Source organism: Diuraphis noxia, unplaced genomic scaffold, assembly GCF_037042655.1.
Source record: "Diuraphis noxia isolate RWA-SAM2 unplaced genomic scaffold, SU_Dnox_SAM2 contig0001, whole genome shotgun sequence".
Classification (NCBI taxonomy): domain Eukaryota; kingdom Metazoa; phylum Arthropoda; class Insecta; order Hemiptera; family Aphididae; genus Diuraphis; species Diuraphis noxia.
The window spans coordinates 23,178,409-23,203,668 of record NW_028301711.1 but is presented as its reverse complement, the minus strand read 5'-3'; the positions used below and the strand labels follow the sequence as shown (position 1 = coordinate 23,203,668).

Here is a 25,260-nt window from a genome sequence, read left to right as displayed (position 1 = left end):
CTACATTTAGGTCAGACTGAGAAAATAAAATTTAAAAAATGAAAGTCCATGATTCATCATGACTACATCATCACACGGCGAAGATAAAGTTTTTACGTCTATATATTCTCCTCCAAAACTACACTATGTTAGTGTAGGTTAGAATAGGTTAGACTGAGAAAGAAAAAATGTGATTAAAAAAAAAATGTGATTAAAGAAAAAATGTGATTAAAAAAAAAATGTGATTAAAAAAAAATGAAAGTCCATGATTCATCATGACTACATCATCACACGGTGAAGATGAAGCAATCTTTCATTTTTTTTTTTAATCACATTTTTTTTTTAATCACATTTTTTTTTTAATCACATTTTTTTTTTTAATCACATTTTTTTTTTAATCACATTTTTTCTTTCTCAGTCTAACCTATTCTAACCTACACTAACATAGTGTAGTTTTGGAGGAGAATATATAGACGTAAAAACTTTATCTTCGCCGTGTGATGATGTAGTCATGATGAATCATGGACTTTCATTTTTTAAATTTTATTTTCTCAGTCTGACCTAAATGTAGTTCTTTGCATAATAAACATTTATAAGTACGAATGGCTGCCACTGTATTGTCATTAGGAGACAATATATGCAATTAGGTATAAATATTATCATTTTAACGCTGTATCGATATTAATTAACTAACAATGCGTCAATCAAATAAATTCCTATTAGATACAACCTGCCTAATAATCATCCGTGTCGCCAGGATGTCGCAGACTCTTAATAGCCACTATATATTTAAATCGAAATACTAATAGCTTGCACCTGAACACTTAGAACACTATGGTAGACATTTCCTTTAACTAATTGCATGTCGATCAAATAAATGCCATGGTTAAAGTAAAAAATATTAAAAATATTCCTTAAATATTTTACCATAGGTACTCAAAATACTTGTGTTTTCGAGTACTTTAATTAGGCTTACCTATTTAAAATATTTGTGATAAAAACAGATTATTTAAGATAATATAATTATTTTAATAACAATATGGCTATTATGTTGATATTTTTTCAATAGATCTATAATATATTGTATCATATTATTTTTAATACTAATTCAAAATACTAACCTTTTCGAGTACTTTAAGTATGTTTTTTAAAAATACTTGTAATATTATCAGGTTATTTACGATATATTTACTAAAATACAATTATTTGAGCATGTTTTTAATAGCAATATGGGTATTATATAAGGATGTTTTCAATGAATTTAAAACATACTTATTCAAATTTGATAACATTGTCTAGGTATGTCAATTATTATTGCTTTTATCAAAATTATGATATATTTTTTATATAATATGTCTATTTATATTATGGAATTTAATAAAATATGTATGTGATTATTAGTAATTATATTAACGACTAGTACTAAGAAAAAAAAACTCGGCATGTTTCATTTTTATTATTAATTATTTTATCAAACACGTATACATTTAATGATATGTATATTAAATATCATTGTGACATACTCTCAAATTTCTACCCTATTATGTATCTTTGCAATGTAAGTTGATTCAAATGTAAACAAATGAATCTATAAAGGAAATATAAATAATAACAAGATTTGAAATAAGATATAAGACTTTTATTACTATAAAATAAACTGCATATATACATATTTTTTATGAATACAATTAACAAACAAATTTATAATGCCCATGAGCGTAGGTATGTATATTGTCTTCGAGTATAATCCTCTTATCATCATAGTTATTATAAGTTAATTTGTTGGATTTAATGGTCTTGAGCTGGTGTTTGAATGAACGTATGGAGACATTTTGATGGTAAACGTCTAAATCACTGTCATCAAACAGGCACTTCTTATGGTCATCGAATGTCATGTAATTCTTGACCACGTGCCCACGGATTCCCTTGGCTTTGATCTTCTCCTTGCCTTGTAGAATATATGCGTATGATTTTGCCCGTAACGCACAAAACTCTGTCATAACGAGTCCATCCGTCTCGTCGGAAAACAAACCTGGGATCTTCTTCCTCTCGGCAATGTAACACGGATGGTCTTTCGGGAGATTTGCTGTGTCCATCCGTTCTAGCAAATTGACGTTATTTGCCAAGTCCTGGTAAAAGTCGTCCGTAATAATATGGTACACCAGTGAATCTAAAAACTTAATGTTAGTCAGTATAAGAAAATAAAGTTGGTTTTAAAATATTTACCTGTATCTGTATACATGAGTTCTATTTTTTTACCATAATGTTTTTGCATGACATCGTAATGATACTCATACATAAGAGTTTTACTTATTTCAAGTACCGCAAAACCTATAATAAACAAATAATCAATTAATTTGGAATTAATAACATTAAAATATAATATTTGTGGTGTGTGTGTGTAATAGTTACCTATATATATTGGCTTATCAAATTTAATTTCCTTATTCTCTAGCGATACAGCTGCTAGATTCTCGTTATAAGTTGTACAGTGCTTAAACGTTGACTTATTTATAAGTTTCTGCAAACACTTTTCACTGGATACTAACTTAATTTTTATACGTTGGCGTACATTTTCCATCGTCTTGCCTGGAAAATCATAAGAAAATGTTATGAAAAATGAAAAATGATCATTTATAATAACATACCAAATACTGCATTGTTCATTAATTTAAAAAAATCTTTCTCGAAATCATTTGTGGCCTTCTTGCGTAACTCAGTGTTCAGGTTGATGTAATCAGCCAACCATTCCGACTGATTAAACTCAATGACTCTATGTACCTTTAAATATTATAATGTTAAAAATATCTTCATCGCAGAATTGTTGTAAAATAAACGCTTACTTTATCTACTTTAAGGCCGTTTTTAATAGCTTGCTGTAGATTACGGTAGTGAACAATATAATTTTTCTTGGACTCTAATGTTGCCATTAGTTTTTTCACTTTTGAACCAGTAGGTATACCGTTCTGTGGTAGAAAAGGCAAGTCGTTGTGTTTATCATGTAATTCTCGCGGATAGGATATATCCACCTCGTATATCCTTCCTATGGGTGAAGTATCAGTCAAATTGTTCAGTTTGTCGAGTGTTGGTTCAACCCATTTGAACCCACCGTATGGCATGTATTGTGACATGGCCCATCCATATAAGTTATTGCCTTAAATTAAGAAAAATATATTTAACTGAATAAATTAAAATTACAAAAAACTTACAGTCTTGGTATATCAACCATGATTTTGGATTTGCCTGGTCATAATCTGGAGTCTTTTTGTGGTTCGCTTTGGCGTATCTCATACTTGCTTGCGTGAGACCACCACGTATACCTAAAATAAATCATATATTATTAAATAATAACATTATATTATAAAATATTATATCATTACCTTTTTCGATCATCAGCAACATATCATAGTCATGAAGTAGTTCGAGCTTCATTGAAGTATGTTTCAACATCGCATCAAAAGAAAAGCCTGGACAAGTATAGTAGAACGCCGGGTCCAGGCTATAAGTTGTCAAACAAAGGTCTCGGAAGTTCTCGAACACATCAGCTAACAGCATGATGTCGATTTTAAGATACAGATCTGAATACTCTCCAAGCGTATGACAGTTGAAATGGTTCCAAACAGTCTTTGCAAATTTATATTCCTCATCCTTAATGTGTTCTTCTGTTAATGTACTGTAAAAATCTGTTTTCTTCGGCAGATGTGTTTCCTTCAGTTTGCTCCAGCCATCCGTATACTCATAAGGGTAAACACCTTTACGAGTAACGAGTGGCATGTCTTCGATTGGAAAATGTTTTCTCGTCTCTCTGAACTTCTCCAAGTCTGGTGTTATTAAATTGTTGGCTAAATTTGATAAACTGGAGGACATAAATCTAAATGTATCTATAAAGCGGATTGTGAAGGAGTTGTTGATATATTTCGAAAACGAAATAAATTTCTCCTCGCTGTTTGGTATTACAGAAATTGTGTTTGTATCATATCCAAGCTCAGTTACCAAAAAGTGTGCATCATAGTTGGTTAAATTGTGAAAGAAAACCGGTACAAAATTTGGTTGTTGAAGCTTGAGATTACATGAATTACATAAACTTTGTCTAAATTTTCCCGATAGATGGCAATGATCAGCTACTTTATGGTTTTCTTTGGAAAATTCCTTTTTACATAAATTACATGCTTTACATAATTCATGTATGCATCGCTGTTCCGGTGTCATTATAATTGGTGTGTTGGTTTTGAGCAGTTTGTATATTTTTTCTGCTATTTCCACAATACTTTGTACAAAATGTTTTGCTACCTCTTTATTTTGATTACTTCCGCGGTATATAACTGGCGATGTTGGTATTTCAAATTCTTCAAGCAGTTCTTTCGGTATGTGATCATCTGCCTTTATGAAAAAACCATAGCTCATAGGCTCGTGATTTTGAATTACAGTTGTATTTTTTCCTTTTTTCTCGTTACATTTAACTAGAAGCGCCTCGAAGTCAGCATATATAACTATGGGGTGGCGTTGTGTTTTGTTCCATGCACTAAACTCCAACATTGAACCGGGCTCAGGCATCTGAGGTAGGATAGGTTTATGCGATCCGCATATCAATTTATGCTGATCAAGTGCTGCTTGTCCGCATAGCGTATTTTTCCGGGGTCGAGTGTCAAATGATGTGAAGCACCGTTTGCAAAAAATGATACTATCATGATGAGCAGTTTTCTGTGAGCGTATTAGTCGTGAGAAATTTGATATATATGTGTAGTGGCTTTTATCACCGTTGGTAATTAATAGTAGATCGAAATGATCTTTTTTTTCTTCATCCGCAACTTTAAGTGGGAAAATAATATGTTTTTTATTCTTTTCTTTTTTTAATCCAAATACATTGACAGACGTGTTCATGTTATTTTTCTCAAATTTTTTTATTTCTGTGATGGGTGTCGGGAATGTTAAACCATCGAAATTAAATTTATCTTCGAGCGATGTATAATTTTCAGTTATAATAGTTTTGTTATTATCCGTAACGTATCTTGCTAGGATTGCCCACTTGAAGCACTGTTGGTCCGAGTTTTGAGGATTGATAATTGCTTTTTTATTTTTAACGTCCTCTGGAAGTGTTATATAAGACGAACCCCCCATAGGTGTGTAATTGTATAGTCCTAATAATAAGCCGTCTATTGCTTCCAAAGTAAAGCCACTTCCTTTAGATGTATAAACATCCTCTTCGACCAATAATTTTACGAACGCTTGTTCTACTATTGAGTCGATATCCGTATCCATAAAAATTTCTCTTGCTGAAGTTTTAAACGCACGGTTCTCTGCTGAATTCTCTACGTTTGGCCGACTGAACGTTGCCTCGAGTTTCAAGTTGAATTTAATTGGGTGATTTGTCGACGATGATTTAAGTAATTGAATTAAGTCTTTTTTTGATGATACTAAAAATGCGCTGAAGTTGTTAAAATTATCTGTATTTTTCTTATAATACCAAATGATTTTATTAGAGAGCGATGAACCAGTCTTAACAAAACCGGGGGTTTTAACGATAGTCATGCGTGTTTTTTTTGCATTTACTGCTTCGTTTGAATTTTCCGCATGTACACGCTTAAGATCATTGCGATTTGAAGCCGAAGGAACTGAAATAAAATAAATAATTTACTATTATAATGCTAAAAATTATAGAAATATGTGTGTAAAGATAAATTGTTGTTATAAATATAAACGTTTTTTTAATAAAAGTATCTGAAGAAAAATTAGGAATTTAAAAAATTTTAGTGATATGTTTAACATATTATAGAAAATACGATTTTTAAAAATATATATTAATAAAAGGAGATAGTTGTGAAGCTATAGTATTACATACATGTATATGTAGTGTGTATATATTATGCAAAAGCAAAAACAAAAATGATATAGAGGTCTCAGATATAGCAATAATATACATTATTCTTTTGTGTAATAATATTAATAATAAGATGTTTAAAATGCCTACGTTCGTAATAATATAATAACTAATTATAACTTTAAATATGTTTATTTGAAATATTATCAGATTATTTTAGATATATACTTACTTTTGTACATAGTACTAGTAAATATATGAGGGGTGTTCATAATATTATTTTATTATATATATTTATATTATTGTTATATCATAGGAGGTGAATAAACATATGAATGATATATTTACCATTATAATCGTAAATATGTTCAGCTGGTTTAAAAAAATCTTGAATTTCTCGCTTGGTTATGGTTGGTTCTTGTTGAATTACAATACTTGAACCTGAAAATAGCATTATTATTAATTAGATACTTGAAAAAAATTATTCATTGAATAAATTACACTTTTTTTTTTTTTTAAACACCTTTATTATATATTTATATATTGCATCTATAATGCATATATGTTTTATTGTGATGATTAAACATGAAATACGTAGCCTTAACTATGAATAATTTATCTAATAGATCTGAATATTGTATTTAAAAATTACTTACGGTGTTTTTCTTTGGTATGTCTTATGAGGTTATCTCTTCGTGTGAATATTTCCGAGCATAAACTGCATGAAATCGTATTGGTTACATCGTGTGACTTGGTATGTCTGTGTAGACTACCGATCCTAGTAAATGTCTTATCACAAATACCACATGAGAACATGATTATGTATTTATGTATGTTGAATGAAGAAAACTATACACGACTTGACTCTTCAACGAATAGATAGGTAATGAAATATAGTAAAATATTTGCTCTTTAAATATCAGTGTGAAATGATTTTATAAGCGCATACGCACAATACTAGAAATATCAGAAGAAAACAAACTATGGTGTTAGCTTTAGTAAAATAAATAATTTAATTTTTATAAAATATTTGTGAACACTTTAATACTACTTCGGAACTCTGTAAAAACACGACTTGGCACTTGAACGTTAATACACGGACTGATTTCGTTTCACTTAATGCACTAATTTCTTGCTAGTAATCACCAAAAATATTCAGACATGTCTCTATAGGTGTGTAGACGGTTAATGAGATAAAGGCGTGAGAAAGGGTGGTAGGGATAGAATGGAATGTGTGTACTTGTAACTATGTGCGAATTTGTGTGTGTGTGTGTGTGTGTGTGTGTGGCATGAACGAACAATGGTGGTGGCGGTGGTGTCATTGTGGACTAATGTCTCCTATATGGTATCGTGTATATTTTAATACGTAAAATACCACAAAGGATCAATATAATAGTATACCAGAATATTATATTTAAAAAAAAAATTCTTTCATAAGGGGAAATAAAAGGGGAGGTAATGTGGGGAGGGGAAAAATATATGTCAGTCACGTACCAGACAGTCGTGATTAATGTAGGTTAATAGGTGTTGCGGGTTGCCTATATTGAGTAATTCATACAAGTTTGGGAGGTGCATGTACTGAAATTGCCTATACTGAGGTGCCTATCCTTTTACATGTAAAATTTAAGGGGGAGGTGATCCAGAATGCCCCAAATTATACTACTAACTACAGTTTCTTTTTCATTGGGAAAGTGAATCTTGTTAGTGCATTCGGGAAGTCAAAATTTTCATTAGTTTTCAAAAGCTTTTGAGCACCTGGAAAAACAAAAATAAAATGAATGAAAAACGGGTATTTTTACGCAAATTTGATAAAATCGATTTTTGTTTTGGCGAGTCTAATTCAAAACGTACTCTAACTTACTTTATATGTAAAAAAAAAAAACTAAACACAGTATTGTACAATAAAAATCTCTCTCACTATAGCCAGTCTAGCCCAATTGGTGAACAATTAATAGATTATTGTCAAGTAATATGTTATAATTCAAAATTGATGAATGCAAGTTTTTCAGGCTATGTATAATTATAAACATTGTTTGAAATATTAATTGAGCAACGTACAAATTTTAAAACATGGTATAAATGCAAAAAATAAATTTGATGTAGATAAAATAATAACTGTATACATGAAAATGAAGTATTTCAGTATCGTGTTGTCTTTGTATATCATTATATTATGAACTATAAAAACAATAAAAACATATAATAATAATATATGTATTATACCTATTATAAACATAATATAATGTAGCATAATAAAAATAAATATTAAGCCGTTATATTTTACGACAGTACGATACCATAACCCGTCGACGTTTTATGAGTATGCTGTATTGTGCAATAGATGCAATATTATCCTTATTACTATTACATAAAATGCTTCTATTCTTTTTGCACATATACAATGATAACCATTCATCACACTTACAGTACCTATTCCATAAAATAAAAACATGGAAATTATAGTTCCAGTTGAATCAATGAATTACATTAATATTAGCATCGTTGTCAAGCAGTGTCAAATGTAATGCTATAATAATGTTAGTACCTAATTTATGACAAATCGTGTATTTTACAAAACACGATCGTGTTCTTCTTTCCTTGGACATAACCAAAGTTAAGAGTATTGGTGCACGTAAATACAAAAATGATGATGATAATAATAACTATAAACAGGTTCAATAAAAATGGAAAAAATGAAATAAATTTAGAAAACTTTGTGTTTACTATTATAGAGCACATAATAATAGTCAAGCAATAGAGATGTATAGATTATTGAGTATACGTCTTTTAAAAAAAATACCTTATAGAAATGATGAATGGCTTTCATTATAGTTTGAGTTTTTCATTGTGTAAAAATTATGATTAACATTAATTGATTAATTTTGATTAAATTTTCTGGTTTAATAAATGAGTTTTAAAAGTTCATGTTTGCAGGTGAATTTTATTATATAAAAGATAAGAGTACACTAAGTTTTTAGAATACACTAGTGTCTTTAATAAATAAAAATATATTCAAAATATATTTTAAATATTTTTGGATTGGTATAAAAACAACTTACAATTAACTTTATGATTAGTTTCCAATCCTAAGTTACAATAATTGAAAATTGTTTACATGTTTAACTTCTAAATAATTTTCAATCGAACGTCAATTTTTACATAAGAAAAAATAGAAGTCACCGTGGGGAGGTTAAAAATCTAAAAAAAATGTTTCTAAGTGATCTAGTTCAAAGCTCACGTAGATATTTACGTCTTTGCTCACCTTTATCTAACTTAAACTTACACGGAGCCTAAACCGTAACATTTAATCTTGGTATAGGCTTCTAGCTATCTACCTATTTATACTGAATGACGGACATTTTTTGTTATTGAAAATGATCACAGTCCCGTATAACCTATAACCTATATTTATTTAAGTGTCCTTAAAACGGAAACTCCTCAATAACGGAAATATTAGTTGGGACCGAGCGATTTAATTATGAGGAGTTTATACTGTTTGTATACCTTATATAATATTTTAACGATATGCTTGTATGTATATAAACATTAAACACATTAAAATATTTTATGTCAGATTCGTCATTTGAGGCATTTCGATCAAATAACGTGCTTATACTCACGCAGAAAAAATTTCGATGGGTAGAGAGGAGGTTGTAAACCATTATAATCGATATAGATGATTAAAATTATAAGATATAACTATGATCTTTAAGTAAAAATATATTTCTAATAACATTTTGTGTTGCGGTGGCGGGGGGGGGGGTTGAAGCATAATCCCAACCCAACACTCTCGTGTGATACTGGAAGTCATGCATTATGTTAAAAAAAAAAATTAACCCATATCATGAAAACTATTTAGCTAAGTAAAAATATGGTTTTGTCTATATTCCAAACTCAAATAAGACAACTAGATATAATATGATTATCGTATCAAATTATACGTACATCGGAAATTATATAGGTACAAGTTCTTAAATTATACTTTAAGGAAGGTTAGGTTCACGGTGAACCTAATATTGAGTTAATAATACGCATCAAATATATAATTTTTTTTAAGTTAAATCACTTATAATAATTATATATATACACCAAAATGTGTAAGTATATGTACCTACGAATTTAATAATACGTATTATAAGCGATACATAACGCCCATTGGAATCGAAATTCTTTAAACGTAAACCCGTCCGTTGTCAGACATTAAGTAGGTAAGTATTATAATGTTTGCAGACATCCTAGTATTACGGCATATTACGATTTTCGAGTGCCAATTGGTGAATACCTATCGGGGAATGTGGATATTATGAATGCTCATTTGCATTAAAATATTATGTTTGCAGTGAAAACTATAATATGACATGCACCAGCGGTATGCTAGGTTATCGTATAGGTACATATATTATCCAGGTATAGGTAGTTTCTGTTTCGTACCGATGACCTAATGAATTACCTTCGACAAGTTGCCACAATATAATATAGGACACGGATACTGATACAAAATGATACGAGCGAGTTTGTAAATTGAATAAACAAGCATGGCCATGCGCATTAATGTTGACCGTTACGTGTATATTAAATTATGAGTGATGAGACAATAATATTATTGAATTTTTGGTCTTTTGATATTGACAGGTACAGATATATTAATTACATAACCTAAAACAGTGATCTCAAACACGTGACCCGAAATAGTTCCGATATTTTGAATATTCATTGTTAATATTGAATGATAAAAAATGTTTCGTTTGGAATTTCGATATTAAAGTACATACCAGTAAATTTATCATAAATTAATTAGGTATATATCGATTACGCCAGGAAAATATAAATATTTTTAGATATTTTATTTTAATAAATTTTAATAAGGCGTGTACCTCTATACGTTAACGTTATAAGTCAGTATAAAAAAACAGCAAAAAAACTTGTTGAGAATTAAATTATATTAAATAATTAAGTCTCAAATACAATCTAATATATAAAATAAATTAGTGGCTTGGTGAGGCGCGGTCGTACGCTCAATCTGCGGGAACGCACTAGCTGAGCGTACGTACCGGCCGCAGTTGCTAGCTCCCGGATGGGTGACCACCCGGGATTTTTAGCAACATATCCTTGCCACACATACACAAACACGTGTTACAACCCTACCAACTCAAAAACCTACAAACAAATATACAAAAATAACTCCTACCGCGTACCACCCCCACACCCAATGGCCTATGTTGCCGCGGGTTCCCCTAAAAAAAAAAAAAATAAATAAAATAAAATAAATTATTATTTCAAAAATCGTAAAATATTTAAATACATATTATACAAAAATTTGTTAAAAAATGTAATTTTCCGTACTCCGGTATAATTAATATTTTTGAATCCCATATTTTTTTGTCCGATCAAAAATATTGATTGTTGTCAAAATAATTATCAAATATTATGCTCTAGCCTAAATATCTTTGACTAGTCAATACACATCGATAAAACCAAAATATAATAATCACTCTTGATTATGCCTATTGAGAAATTATTGCTATGAAAAAAAATATTTTACTTTTAAATAGGTATATAATTAATTATAATAAGTAATTTTTTTTGTTCTTTTCTTGGACAATATTAGTTAAAATGAAAATTATATTTATTAAAAGGCAACGAATTTTTAAATATATAAATATTCTATGAATACATAAGATGATAATATGATGAGCATTGTTTCCATTTAAATCGAAATCATGGCACAAGGGATGCAACTATTATGATCTTGAGAAGTATTTTTACTAACCATATCGTCTAAATAGTTAGTCTGGGAAATTAAAATATTTATCTACAATATTAAAATTAATATAATGTTATCCACACTGTTGTATAATTGACAGATTATAATCTATATTGTATAATTTCTTATATGATTAAACCTATATGTACTGATTATTATAATTATAAATCGTATGTAAAACAATAGAACTCTTAACCCAACTTCAAGCTATAGCTCATAGGGATTTAGTAACTCTTTATTAAAATATTTTGTATATTGTTTATGTATATGTTTAGCTATAATAAATTTAGACAATTTAAATTATATAGTTATTAGTCGGTATAGTTAAAGCTGATAGTATGGAGAATAAAATATTTTTTTGATGACGGGAGAATATATTTTAGATATCGAATATGATGCCGGAGGATATAAAAATGGACAATAGGTGGCACGTTAAGGTGATAATTTGGGACAGTTGAAGATATAACTTCTAATTTGCATTGGTACAAAGGGGGCATTATAGGCTAAGCCTATCCCAAACATTTCTTTAATTATTTTTAAGTTGATTTAATAAATTAATATTAGAGCTTCAGCCAATAGCAAATACCAAACACTATATAAGTAGTATATAGTAATGTAACAGAGCTTGGGATAGTTACTGTGAAGCGGTTACAGGAGTGAGTCACTCGATAAAAGTTTTAAAGGAACAATAGGAAAGTAAGGTGTGACCGAATCGGAGACGGGAGAATGATGTTATGCATTTCCTATCTTTAGATAAGTTGAAATATTTACCATCAAATTAAGTACATGGTCATATGGGTTAACCAAATACAAAGTTAAAATAAATGCAGTACACTAAACGGATAACCTAGTTAGTGGTTTAGTGAATTTGTATATTTTTAATTTGTATAAATAATACAAATCAGAAAACTAGTGCAACAAAATACCTAAACACGAAACTCCTGAGGTTTGCTCGCATACATTTAGGGCCCACAGTCATATTATATTATGTTAATTATAATATTATCTTAAATCTTCATACTTAAATGTATTATTAAATTAAAGTTTATATTCTTAAAAAAGAAACAGTTGTAAAGATGTTAAGTTATTGACTAGGTAATCATAATATGTTACAAATTAAAATAAAAAAAAAAACTATTATAATATGGCATAAAAACATTTTATATTTAAATTAGATAATTATAATTATGCATTAATTTTTGCTATAACGTATTACCTGGTTAAATCAAATGAATAATAATAAACTTTCACTATATACCTATTATAAACTTGATATTTTAATAATCTTTTTAATGATTGTCGTCACAAAATTTTACTTAACCTAATAAAATTTAATTTATCAAAAAATTAATAGTCATTAGTGAAGATTTTACTTTTCCGACTATGACAAATGTACCTTGAGAAAATTGCTCTTAATAGGTACTTCACATGTAGGTAGGTAGTGAATTTTTACTGTCAATAAACGATGGCGGCGCCGCGGAAGCAATGCGAAAGCAGATCCCGTGGCGTCGTCGGTTAAAACGGAAAAAAAAAAAGGTACTGAATTTTTAGGAAAACTAATGATAACTGATGATAATAACACTATTGTTTGTTTTTAATGATAACTAATAACATTATTCACACAAAGACATTCAAATGGCCTACAAACATGTGAAACACCTATAACGTGTGAATTTTGTCCATTTTTTTATGTTTATCAATTATCTAATTCATAATTGTTATCACAAATATATAAATATATATAACATGTAACATGTTATAATTTAATGTGTAGGAAATGCAATTAGTGCAGTAGTACGCATGCGTGTTTACTAGAATAATTATAACAGAGATTAGTAATAAAATATTAGTATACCTAAGGAAGAATATGTTATAAGAAATTCCATAGTGTATATAAATAACCTACGAGTTAAGTTCAATACAAGATAAAACCAATAGATAATAATGTTATATAACGCATGTAACATAACTTAGATATGGATTTTTTCTCAATTATTTAAGTATTTATGCATCTATTATGATGGAGCGAATTCAATAAAAATAAAATATAGATAATATAATGCAACAGATACAAAAAAAACATAATAATTTTACAATGAGAAATATAAAATAAATAGTTTCCCAAAACTCTTCAAAAATCATTGTTAAATAAATAAAGAGTGTAGTGTTCACGTTGGTTGCCGCGCGTAAGAAGAATGATCGGTGTGTCATTAATACAGTTAAGTATAGTGGTAGATGATTGAACGAGGAAAGAGCTAATATGGTATGATAGGACTTTGAAACTAACCAGATATAAAAGAGTATGTGGAATTCAATGTTGACTGAAATGAGATTTAGTGGAAAAATAGATTTGGAAGTGACTGCAACTTATCATTTAAAAGACCTACTGGAGCTATTCTAAAACTGAGTAGTCACGATGAAAATGAGAGGCGATTAGCGGCCAACACCCCTCACTTTCTTACCAGCTAAACTTTAGTCTAATATAACAATCAACTGGAAAAGAATTTCCTTTGTGCCCTTTCTAATATAGCTGAGGCACATGCGGAAGCATGATTCCAAAAGACACTGCCGTCTGCCACATTCTAGAATAGACATAGTTAGAGTCATAACGGTTGTAACTTGTTTATACATGATTTAATTTTGTTTTTTAATTATTGCATATTATACTCGTATAAGACCAGACAAATAAAACAAAAAAAATTATAATTACTGGTTAAATGTACCTATAGATGACAACAATTTTGAAAATTATAGGGATAAGAAATAATTTAAGAAATATACCAATGTCAGGAAATTCCCAAAAAAATATTTTTAAAAACTTATTACGATTGAAATTAATTTGCTCTAAAACTTTTGGTGTCTTAAAAATTATAAAACACACTTGTCCTAAATAAAATTGCTACCATAAAATTTTTCTAAAAATTGATTATTTTTAATGTTTTCAAAAAAATTAAATTAAAATTGTATACTGTACTTGTAAGCTCAAACGTCTTTAAATTAAATATATACACAAAAATATTTAAAAATTGATTAGAACAAAATTTATTTCATTATTTTTTAGGTGTTCTTGTTACACCTTATCGTAAATGATATATATTTTTATACTTTTACCAAATAGTTGATATAATATCCGTAAACATAGTTTTAAATTAGTTTAGCAACTGATGGTACGCATATATTGTAAGAACTGCTAGTCATGGTTTGAACAAGATTGGTTGTAATATATTAAACACATATTTAGCATATATAATTTATTATAATATATAGTCTGTAAACTTGAAGTCAAATCTAGTATATGTTTTTATTGTCTTTATTACAATTATTATGATGTTATCATCATTATTTTTGGGAAACAGTTATTTATAAATATAAGTTTAATTTAATTTAATTTAATTTTAATTTAATTTTAAATGATCGTGATGTTTGCTACCTAGTATTTTAATTTGCATATACGTTTACGTAATCATTGTAACGATTATCTATGGTAGGTATCTAATATAGCATTTGAGATCTGTAGAATTTATTTTTGGTTTTAAAAACAACTGCAGTTTAAATATAAAAAATAATTGACTGTTGAGTCACATTTCAAAATCAACTATAATATTTATCTTATCTTAGTGTAATGGTCATCAGATCTATTTGTCCTGGCCAAGATCCGGTTTATACATTTAAACGACATGTTCTATTCACTAGTCATTGTTTTCGTACGGAAATATTTGTGCTGTAAGTTATGATTTGTAAACCCCACATATTTATATTGAGATCGATTTCACTTTTATAGTTTATGCTAGATAGGGGACATGGAAGATATTATGTTTAGGTGGGATCATCTTATTATTGTACAATACACTCTACTCATCTACGTAGGTCGTGACACAAAAACAAGTTATTATAAAATTGGAAAATAAATTAGAAAGCTTCAAAGGAAGATTATAAGGTAATATGTCTCAGAAATGTATACTGCTATACATGTGCGCCGAAGATACTATGTATTGAAAATATTACCAATCTAAAAAAAAATGTTATTATTGATTGTACGCTTAATATAATATAAGCTAATCATACATATTTATATATAAATAGTATGATTTTCGCATACGAAATTGGTAGATTATAATGTTTCTAGGCGTTTTCAGTAGCAAATAATATAGTAAACATTTCAATAAGAAAAAGGAAACTATTCAAAAGAAATCAACACTAACACAAGCGCTAATCGTGTTTGCTGTAATGTAGGTGTACAAAAATTAATTATGCTCGATATTTTACCGATATCATTGTCGTCGATAATGTGATATCGGGTGGTGTGTAGCATTCGAGGTGGATAGTATAATAGTGTTGAATTACTCACCTCAACAGTATAACACGATAATACGGTATATTATTTTAAATAAATTCCAACACCAGGGTAAGCTTTTAGAATTCCGACAACTAACGATTATTTAAAAATGTAATATTTTTCTTAACCGTTATACTTAAACTATTAAAACCATAACTAGTTTACGAGTGAGACGCACATGCATATTATATAGATGGTGCAGAACACGTTTATATTAAATTTACCGGAACTATATAAACATAATATAATTTTTGAAATTTTTATAGGTGGTTCTTGGTGAGCTAGAAAAAATTACCCATTCAAATCAAATAACGTTTGAGTAACTGTTTATTTATAAATCTTTACGTGTGAATTATGATGTTATACCTATATTTTAATGACATACCTAGGAAATTTTTTTTAAATTTATTGATAACAATTAATAGTGTATTGTACCGTTATAGTTATTGGGTATTCATTTGATTACCATAGAAATAAATAAATCTCAGCTTTTTAGCTGCAAATCAAAGATTTTTGATTTTGTACACGCATGCGTATTATTTTTAAATTAAAATGATAATAAATTATTAAAATAATTCAAATTTTTTATGGTAAAAATTAATTTCTAACAATTGTAACCATCATAATATGTATTCATTTTTAATGCTCGTCCACAATAAAAAATTCATCTACATCAAAATATTGATAACTAAATATCTACCTAATAGGTACTTAAGTAATGAAGAAATCGATTATATTCACTAACTATAGTAAATAACGGGTTAAACAAGTTATTAAAATATTGATATAGTAATGCATGTATCATAGGAATTCTTAACATTAAATATTTTCTTTAAACAGTTTTTTTCTCACTAATTACTAACGCAGAAATCATAGTTTTTTGAGATAGGTTAACATTTTAAACAATTTTAGTTTTTAATACCAAATCCAAAAATTATTTTAATTAAAAACCCAAATTGAACTAATAGAAAATATAACGACGAAAGTTTCAAATTAATAATATATTAAAAGTTCAATTTTTATTTATTACTAAATCTGCAATAGTTAAGTAATGTATTTCTTACTTTAAAATTCAGACGTATCTTAACAATTTTATTCGAAAAATATTTAGTTTAGTTAGGAGGTCACATATCCCAAAAACCATAGTTAAAAAGCATTTTAACCATTTGAATCTTTGCTTGAGTAGTTATCGGCACATGCTGTTTACATATATTTTTATGATTTTAAACAGGGTAATTAACTGATTAATCATGAATAATTACATTTTATACACTATATTTACTATATTTACATGCTAATTTTAATCATTAGAGTACTATACTATTGTCTATTAATATCTAAATTTTATTTCTTATCTCCCTACATAGGCGTGCGCACGGGGCGAGCCGGGTGAGCCCCGGCTCGACCGGAATCTTTTAAGGGGCATATAATAACATAATTTCAAATGTATGTAGGTATATATAAATATTTAATTATGACAAAATGCTCGAGGAGATCATTACAACTTGACGATTTTATTTGTCGTAATAGTAAAATAAAATTAGAAATATTTGTGTACCATTAAATCGATTTTATTGATTTATTCATTTAACAAAAACACTGTGCAAAGTAATATGTACTATGGTCTATGACTAGCGAGTTAGCTGGTTGGTTAGCTTAGTTAACTCGTTAACTGTAAAATTAGTTCAATCTGTAGCAGGAATGATTCGTCTAGAGTTTACACCTAAAATTATTTCAATTCTATCAACATTTGCTAATATCCCCGAAGAAGATGTTAGTATCTGAGATAAAGCTTTTAAAATATTTACCTGCTACCGATGGTAAACCGAATAGTAACACTAATAATGAATCAATTCATGAATGGCTAGAATATATGAAAGCAAATAATTACATAAAATCATTTAATGGATTTTTTACTCTACTGAAATTATTCAGTGTAATACCAGTTACAAGTTGTTCCTGTGAACGGGTATTTTCTAAATTAACAATAGTAAAAAATAAGTTAAGGAGTACTATACATCAAGACCGACTTAATAGTTTATTATTAATATTTACTGAACAAAAACTAACATCTATAGTATTAATATTGACATGGTCATTGATAAATTCAACAAAATTAATGGAAATAGGAGAATTAATTTATAATTCTTAAAATATTGAATGTAATAACTAATAAAGTAATAACACATTGTAATATATGTAATATATACAATATATGTAATATAATATTATGTATGTACAATTTTTTGTTCATTAAACCAAGTTTTTTTTTTTTAATTTTTAGGTATTTTGTTTTCTTCATAATATTTTATTTTAAAAAAAATATGTCTAGAAATTAGCTTATTAATGTTGAGTGCACGTACATTGTACGCCGTACAACTTGATTTTATTTACTCAGTTTTTAATTTACAATTATAGTATAAATTAATGGGTTTTAAATATATATATATAGGGGCACTGTCCAAGTATTGGGGCATTAATTGTTACTAGGCTCGACCGGAAATTGAAGTCTGCGCACGCCTATGTCTCCCTAGCAATGAATTCTGCAATAATTTGGTTCTAGGTCGCTTTGTACGGTCGAGCATTAAAAGTGCGAAACGCGGACACTTTGTACGGTCGGGTAAAAAGGTATATTGCAGAACCGCGGACACTTTGTACTATTATATACATAAAGTATATATATTATAAATATAAGTTATATACCTCAGTAGTAAGTATGTATAATATTATAAATTATAACGTAAATTATTAAAATATAAAAATTAAAAATTAAAAGTAAATTGTTTCATCGTATGTTAATAATGATCAAAATAATCAAATAATCAATAATATTATTATAAATCTTAATTGTATTATAATATTAGATATCAGTTTTAAAGCAAATTAAAAATGGCTGTAATACGATTGCGCGCGGTCCTTATCAACGGTACCTTTTTAGGTGTACGATTGCGCTTGCTAAATTATTTTTGCTTCTAAGCAACGTTGCCAAATATACAGATTATAGGTGCATGGTAAATATCCGAACTTTTTAGGTAGATTAAGTGTGAATATAAAGTATCTGTTATTTTTTGTAACTATTTGTACTATTTTTAACTTTTTGTACTATTTTTGACTGATTAATTGACACGTGATGCCACGTTTATAATGTTATTAGAAATAAATACAATAACAACATATACGACAAATAACAAATTTTTTTATAATTTTTTAATAATGATAATTATTTTAAATTTTAATAATAAATCGGCAACGTCGCATCCAATTTCACGCGCAATCGTACACTTTTGAATAGTCAAAAGCATGTTCTTTGTTATTCCGGCACCGTGCGCAATCGTATGCCCAAAAAGGTAAAACGCGCGCAATCGTACTCCACCGTTAAAAATGTGTACAATATAAATATGTCATAATGACAAATAAAATATAAAAATGAAAAAAAATCATTAAAAACTACATGCATAGTACCTATAATATGGAAATATCTCAAAATGACAAGTAAAGTATAATATTGACAAAAATTTTAAAAAACTACATAATATTGTATAGTATAATAGTATGAAAATATGTCAAAATGGTATCAAGCTTAGATAAAAAGTGCACATACATAATTATTTAATATTAAGGGTTTAATAAATCAATTTTAGAATAATTCGTCAAAATGAATTTGATTTGTACTTCCTTTGTTGTTAATTGCGCATTGCTTCATCTCAGTTTTCGCGTTGTTAACGGCACAGAATGTTAGTTCATCCAATGGTTTTGGGTCGTGTTGATGTGATACAAATTTAGTAAATACGGTATACTAAAAAAAATATATATATATATATATTTAAGTTAAATTCATATTATTTGACGTTCACAAATAATAATACAATCGTAATTTATATACAAATAGTACCTATAATATTTATAATAAATATTTTTGTATAACAACAACTATGATATATCTACACAGTTAAGAAATAAAAATAAAATATTTATATATGAGGTACTTACTGGTTCTATAAGATTTGTAGAAATTTTTCCTACACACGTGATGACTGAACATTTCCATCTTATATCATTCAAATTTTTTCTTAATACCGTATATTCAAAACGATCTTTAACAAGTTTTGGTCTTAATTTACTGGAATTTGTTGTTGCCATCGTGAAGATTTCGGTAGTGACAGTGTCTTAGTGAAATGCATTTCAACGATAAACGCAAATGATAAGTATTTAACGTAGATATCGCGATTGTGAAATATACATAATGATAGACTATTATCGATGTATATGTACCCATGAGATTCCCCAGATTATATAAAATGTATTTATAACATTTTTAGTAAAATTTTTCATATATAATATATAGTATTATTTACTTGCTAACTTAGGTATATAACTTATATTTATAATATATATACTTTATGTATATAATAGTACAAAGTGTCCGCGTTCTGCAATGTACCTTGTTACCCGACCGTACAAAGTGTCCGCGTTCTGCAATGTACCTTTTTACCAGACCGTACAAAGTGTCCGCGTTGTACATTTTGAACAATGGACCGTACAAAGTGACCGTTTGTCATATAATTTATAACATTTTAATTGCGTGTGATGATTTTTGTTACCTGGTAAATTCCTTGGATCAAGTAAGCGATGAGTTGATTTAATATATAATTGCATAAATGTTGTGACTGTATGTATGTGTTTAAAAACCACACAAAAACTAAGGTCCTAACAACACCTTTAGAACACATAGAGTCTAAGATTTTTGTGCATATGTATAATATTTGGGTCTATGTAAAATTTAAACTAGTTGAGTCCATATTCAAACTAACTGAGTCCTACCAGACTCGGGAAAGTTAATAAGAAAAATATTTCGGGTACGCTTAACGCTTGAGCTTAAATACCCTTAGATAGGTTTTTTATTCATTTTCAAATGATCATAATATTATACATAAATATAATAATATGTTGTATTAATAAGATGTTTAAAATAGTAAGCTAATTAATGTTATGGTTTACTTATACAAAAGATTCAGAAAAACCTAAGCGATAAACTTGGTATATACCGTGTGTTCAATTTTAAAGGTAACAGGAAATATTTCGATCGTGTGACCTTGAATTTGATTCGGGGTTTTTATACTGCATATAGGACTTATAAATACATATTTTTTTAATAAATTCAAATTTTTAATTTTTTTTTATCAGCGCATGCGCAGTAAAATAAAAATTTCTTAAATAGCAACCACTACTTTGGAGACCGGATTTCGATTTCTTTATTTTTTCTGAACAACTTTGATCTTTACAGTTTGTTGATATCTTCAAAATTGCCATTTTTATGACGGTCGGAAGTTTTAAAATAGTTAATTCGTAAATATCGCATTTTTCAACGGTCTATCTTAATTTATAGGTATTTATAGGTATTATTATAACAGTTTATTTTTATTAAAACTACTAAATTATCTACTACTATTATCTTAATTTGTTTTTAATAGTATTAAGATAGACCGTTGAAAAATGCGATATTTACGAATTAACTATTTTAAAACTTCCGACCGTCATAAAAATGGCAATTTTGAAGATATCAACAAACTGTAAAGATCAAAGTTGTTCAGAAAAAATAAAGAAATCGAAATCCGGTCTCCAAAGTAGTGGTTGCTATTTAAGAAATTTTTATTTTACTGCGCATGCGCTGATAAAAAAAAATTAAAAATTTGAATTTATTAAAAAAATATGTATTTATAAGTCCTATATGCAGTATAAAAACCCCGAATCAAATTCAAGGTCACACGATCGAAATATTTCCTGTTACCTTTAAAATTGAACACACGCGGTATATTTAAATCTAGGTATTTTTTTGTTTGTGACAACTATACTTTTTCTCTCATTTACTTTTTTTTCTTTGGATATTATAGCATAATTTTTTCTGGTTAGATTCTATTAATGTACTGACTCAGGTTCAACAATGTTGGTATTGCTGTTTCAACCAGAACTATAGAAATCCATTATTAGCTTATACAAAATAAAAATAAAATTACGTGGACTCAATTGACACATTTTACTTTTCTAAAGTATGAACTCAATTAATATATATTATATTTTCCTCGTTCAGTGATGGAACTCAGTAATTATACACCGGCTTATAAAATAATAATAGATTGATTAGGTTTGGGTACCTAACGATTAGATACTTTGGATACCTACTGTTTAAAATAAATATTTAAATTAATTATTATGAATTCAGAGGTATATTAGACATAAGCGTAGATAGGTATCTGTATATACCTACCTTGCATCGCGTGTTACAACTTAAGATTAGGTAGTCAATACAACATAGCAAGTGTTTCGATATCTTTATAATTACAGTAATAAAGAAAACTTTCCTTTTTATCATGAATACAATTTGAATAAATCAAATATGTTCTACCAAATAATTATAACGTTTAACAATTATGATAAAAATATTGGTAGGTACCGGGTACCCATTCATTATTTTAAACTATTACAAAATGATCTCTCCAATAATTAATGACCTCAAAAAGATACAATTGTATAATTTGATACATGATGCTATCGATTTTCCTAATTCAGCATATTAAGTTATATTAAATAATATTTTCAATCCCTGTCAAAACATAATTAGATAATAATAGATTTACTAGGTACCATTATCATCATAGCTATTAATATTACAAGTTATTACTATAGCAATCATAGCTTAATACAATTTATATTCAAATAGTCATAATAACGTGGACATGAAAGTAGTGATTGTAATAACGATCAGCAATAAGCCAATAATTTACAATATTATTGAAGTTGGAGATGTCATATTATGATATGGCATGAACCTTTATTAAATCATCGAACTTAACACTACATTTATACAACGATGAAAATTACATACAATAATTATTATAGATTAACTAATTGCAGATATAAAATATAAATTATAAAAAAATATCATTTTTAAAGTACCTATGGTTATTATGTCTATATGAATTTATAAATTATAAATGTTAATTACCTATGAATTATTTGTATATCCATCACCAATGTACCAATACAATTAATATTTTGATACCTTTATAATTTAATATTATGTGCATGATGTCTGTTAACTAGTATGTGAACTGTTTTTAAAACAACAAATATGAACAATAACAACGCACAAAAATCGATTCATAATAGTATGTACATAATCATAATTCATACCTGAACCTATTACAATTATATAATATTGTAAAACCTAAAAATAGATTAATTAATTTATTATTATTATTATTTTGTTCCAAAAATACTACTATATTACTATAATAATATTTACTGTTACTACAAGAACCTGAATCTTATGAAAAAAATTGGTACTCGGACTGGAAAATTAGAAATCTTCATGTAGATTTTTTCACTGTTAGGCTTATTTTTCAAAAACTTTTAATTGTATCTAGTTCTTGTCAAATGTAAAAATGTTGTTTTCGGAATATAATTTATTCCACTTCACCAAAAAGACTCAATTAAGTAAAGTATGAGTGATAGTCTGGATAGTTCATCAAAAGTTACTATGTTCATGAAACACAACAAGTTAGGTAGTTAATAAAATATTTATTTTTTGATAACTTAATTAATACAATTTTATTTTATTCTAATAAATGAAAAATTTATTTGTATTCATATGAATTCTATTAATAACAAATCATAATATTAATTTATTACATTGTATTATATTATCACATATCAACGTTTAATTTTTTTGGTGACTTATTCAAAATTATTTACGGCCCTATAATGGTTAAAAAATAAAAATACACCAGTATTTAACTAATATGTATTATGTCAAATTCTAAATAGGTATAGTATATATCATATAGTAGGGGTGGTGAACCCACGACGCGTGTGCCAGTAATGGCCAGTTTATCAAATTTCAATGGCACCCGAAAAATTAAAATTTCGAAAACGTATGCTATTCCTAAAATGTTGCTTGTAAAATATTCAAAGAAATAAATTATAAAAATTTTAAAAATTATAATATTTCTTTGTAAAAATGTAAAACTGATTAAGTATGTTACTATATATTATCACTATATTAATTATGTTCTATTTAGTGTTTACAAACTTTAGGCGCGTGGAAAATAGCCAAACCTTTGATTGCAAACATTTGGCACTAGACCCAAAAAAGGCTCGCCACCCCTGGATATACACTATTGTCTGTTATTCATTGAGGTTGCATATGACTCAATATGAGGAAGGGACGTAATGCTCGAGTACTCCCTCCCCTAATATTGTCACCTGTCGGTATTTATATATATCGTTTCACGTAGGTATATTTAATTTTTTATCATATTTAGTTGGAGTCCTCCTTCTCCCGTGTATGATGTGTTAATATATAATAGCTTAAACAATTAGTATGTAAATAAAATTGTATTTAAACAGGTGCACAGTTTCACAACACTAACTTTTATAAATAAATATAATTAACATAATATTTTTGATATCATAAATGCACCTTTAAATCATATGCAAATTATACATTAGCAAAAACTAAGGATGGTCTATAACAGAGTGGTCCTACCCACGGCCCTCAAAGACTTTTTTTTCGTTGACTCCAAAAATCGCACATTTTTAATTTCGACCCCAAAAAGGTTATACTTACCTAGATTAGATATACTTAATAGTTTATTAAAAAAAAAATGTATTTACAAGTATTCAAATTAAAAAAAGCGGGTAAGTCGTGTATGTCGCTCTGCTGTACAGTATATAGGTTACAGGTAGGTTACTGTAATGGATGGAATTAAATTTGAATCCAATTATATTATATCATTGTATACAAAAAACGATTCTGAGCGGAGAGTCTAGGATATATTATAGATTATTAAAAATTACCAAATATTAGATTTAAAAAGATAAATTTTTATGAATTTCTAGCTTAAAATAATCTGCGAATTTTTGTGATTTTTACGTATGATGTCAAAATTCAAACATTGAATGCTTGTAAAAAAAATTGTGACTATGTATTTTTAATATTTTTCAACTGCTATTGTAACAATATGTTAGAAGCCTAGTATTATTATATATACTTATATATTATTATATAATATGTATTATTATTTTTATCGATGATAATTCAAAAAAAACTAATAATAATGGTCGAAAATTTCATGTGCCTTTAAATAGTTCAACTTAAGTTTGAAAATTGCATGGTGGATAGAATATACTTATATAAATTTAATATTTGGTGAAAATTTCATGCATCTATGGTCATTTGTTTTAACGTTACATCAAAAACCAAAATCGATTTTGTCGAAAACTGCAGGATTGTGCGTAAAATTTCCCGTTTTCCCCTTAATTTTTAGTTTGTTTATCCCGATTATTTAGAAAAATATTAAGAAT

The 25,260-nt window shown here is 27.8% G+C and overlaps 1 protein-coding gene across 1 annotated transcript; it reads right to left on the bottom strand.

Moving 5' to 3' along the window:
* Window positions 1–1,596: 1,596 nt before the first annotated feature.
* On the bottom strand, window positions 1,597–6,808 carry LOC149060351 (uncharacterized). Its single transcript, XM_089217109.1, has 9 exons — window positions 6,454–6,808; window positions 6,146–6,238; window positions 3,360–5,591; window positions 3,189–3,299; window positions 2,823–3,133; window positions 2,628–2,760; window positions 2,392–2,568; window positions 2,206–2,310; window positions 1,597–2,149 (listed from the first exon to the last, which is right to left on the bottom strand). Exons 1-9 carry the CDS (start codon window positions 6,611–6,613, stop codon window positions 1,668–1,670), a joined length of 3,804 nt encoding a protein of 1,267 aa, XP_089073235.1. The 5' UTR covers window positions 6,614–6,808; the 3' UTR covers window positions 1,597–1,667.
* Between the last annotated feature and the right edge of the window lie 18,452 nt (window positions 6,809–25,260).

Excerpts from the sequence above, each read along its gene's own strand:
- LOC149060351 (XM_089217109.1), bottom strand. The coding sequence starts at position 6,613 with ATGTTCTCATGTGGTATTTGTGATAAGACATTTACTAGGATCGGTAGT. Across the intron at positions 5,592-6,145 it reads ACATATTTACGATTATAATG|TTCCTTCGGCTTCAAATCGC; the intron begins GTAAATATATCA and ends ATTTTATTTCAG. Across the intron at positions 2,150-2,205 it reads ACTCATGTATACAGATACAG|ATTCACTGGTGTACCATATT; the intron begins GTAAATATTTTA and ends TTAAGTTTTTAG.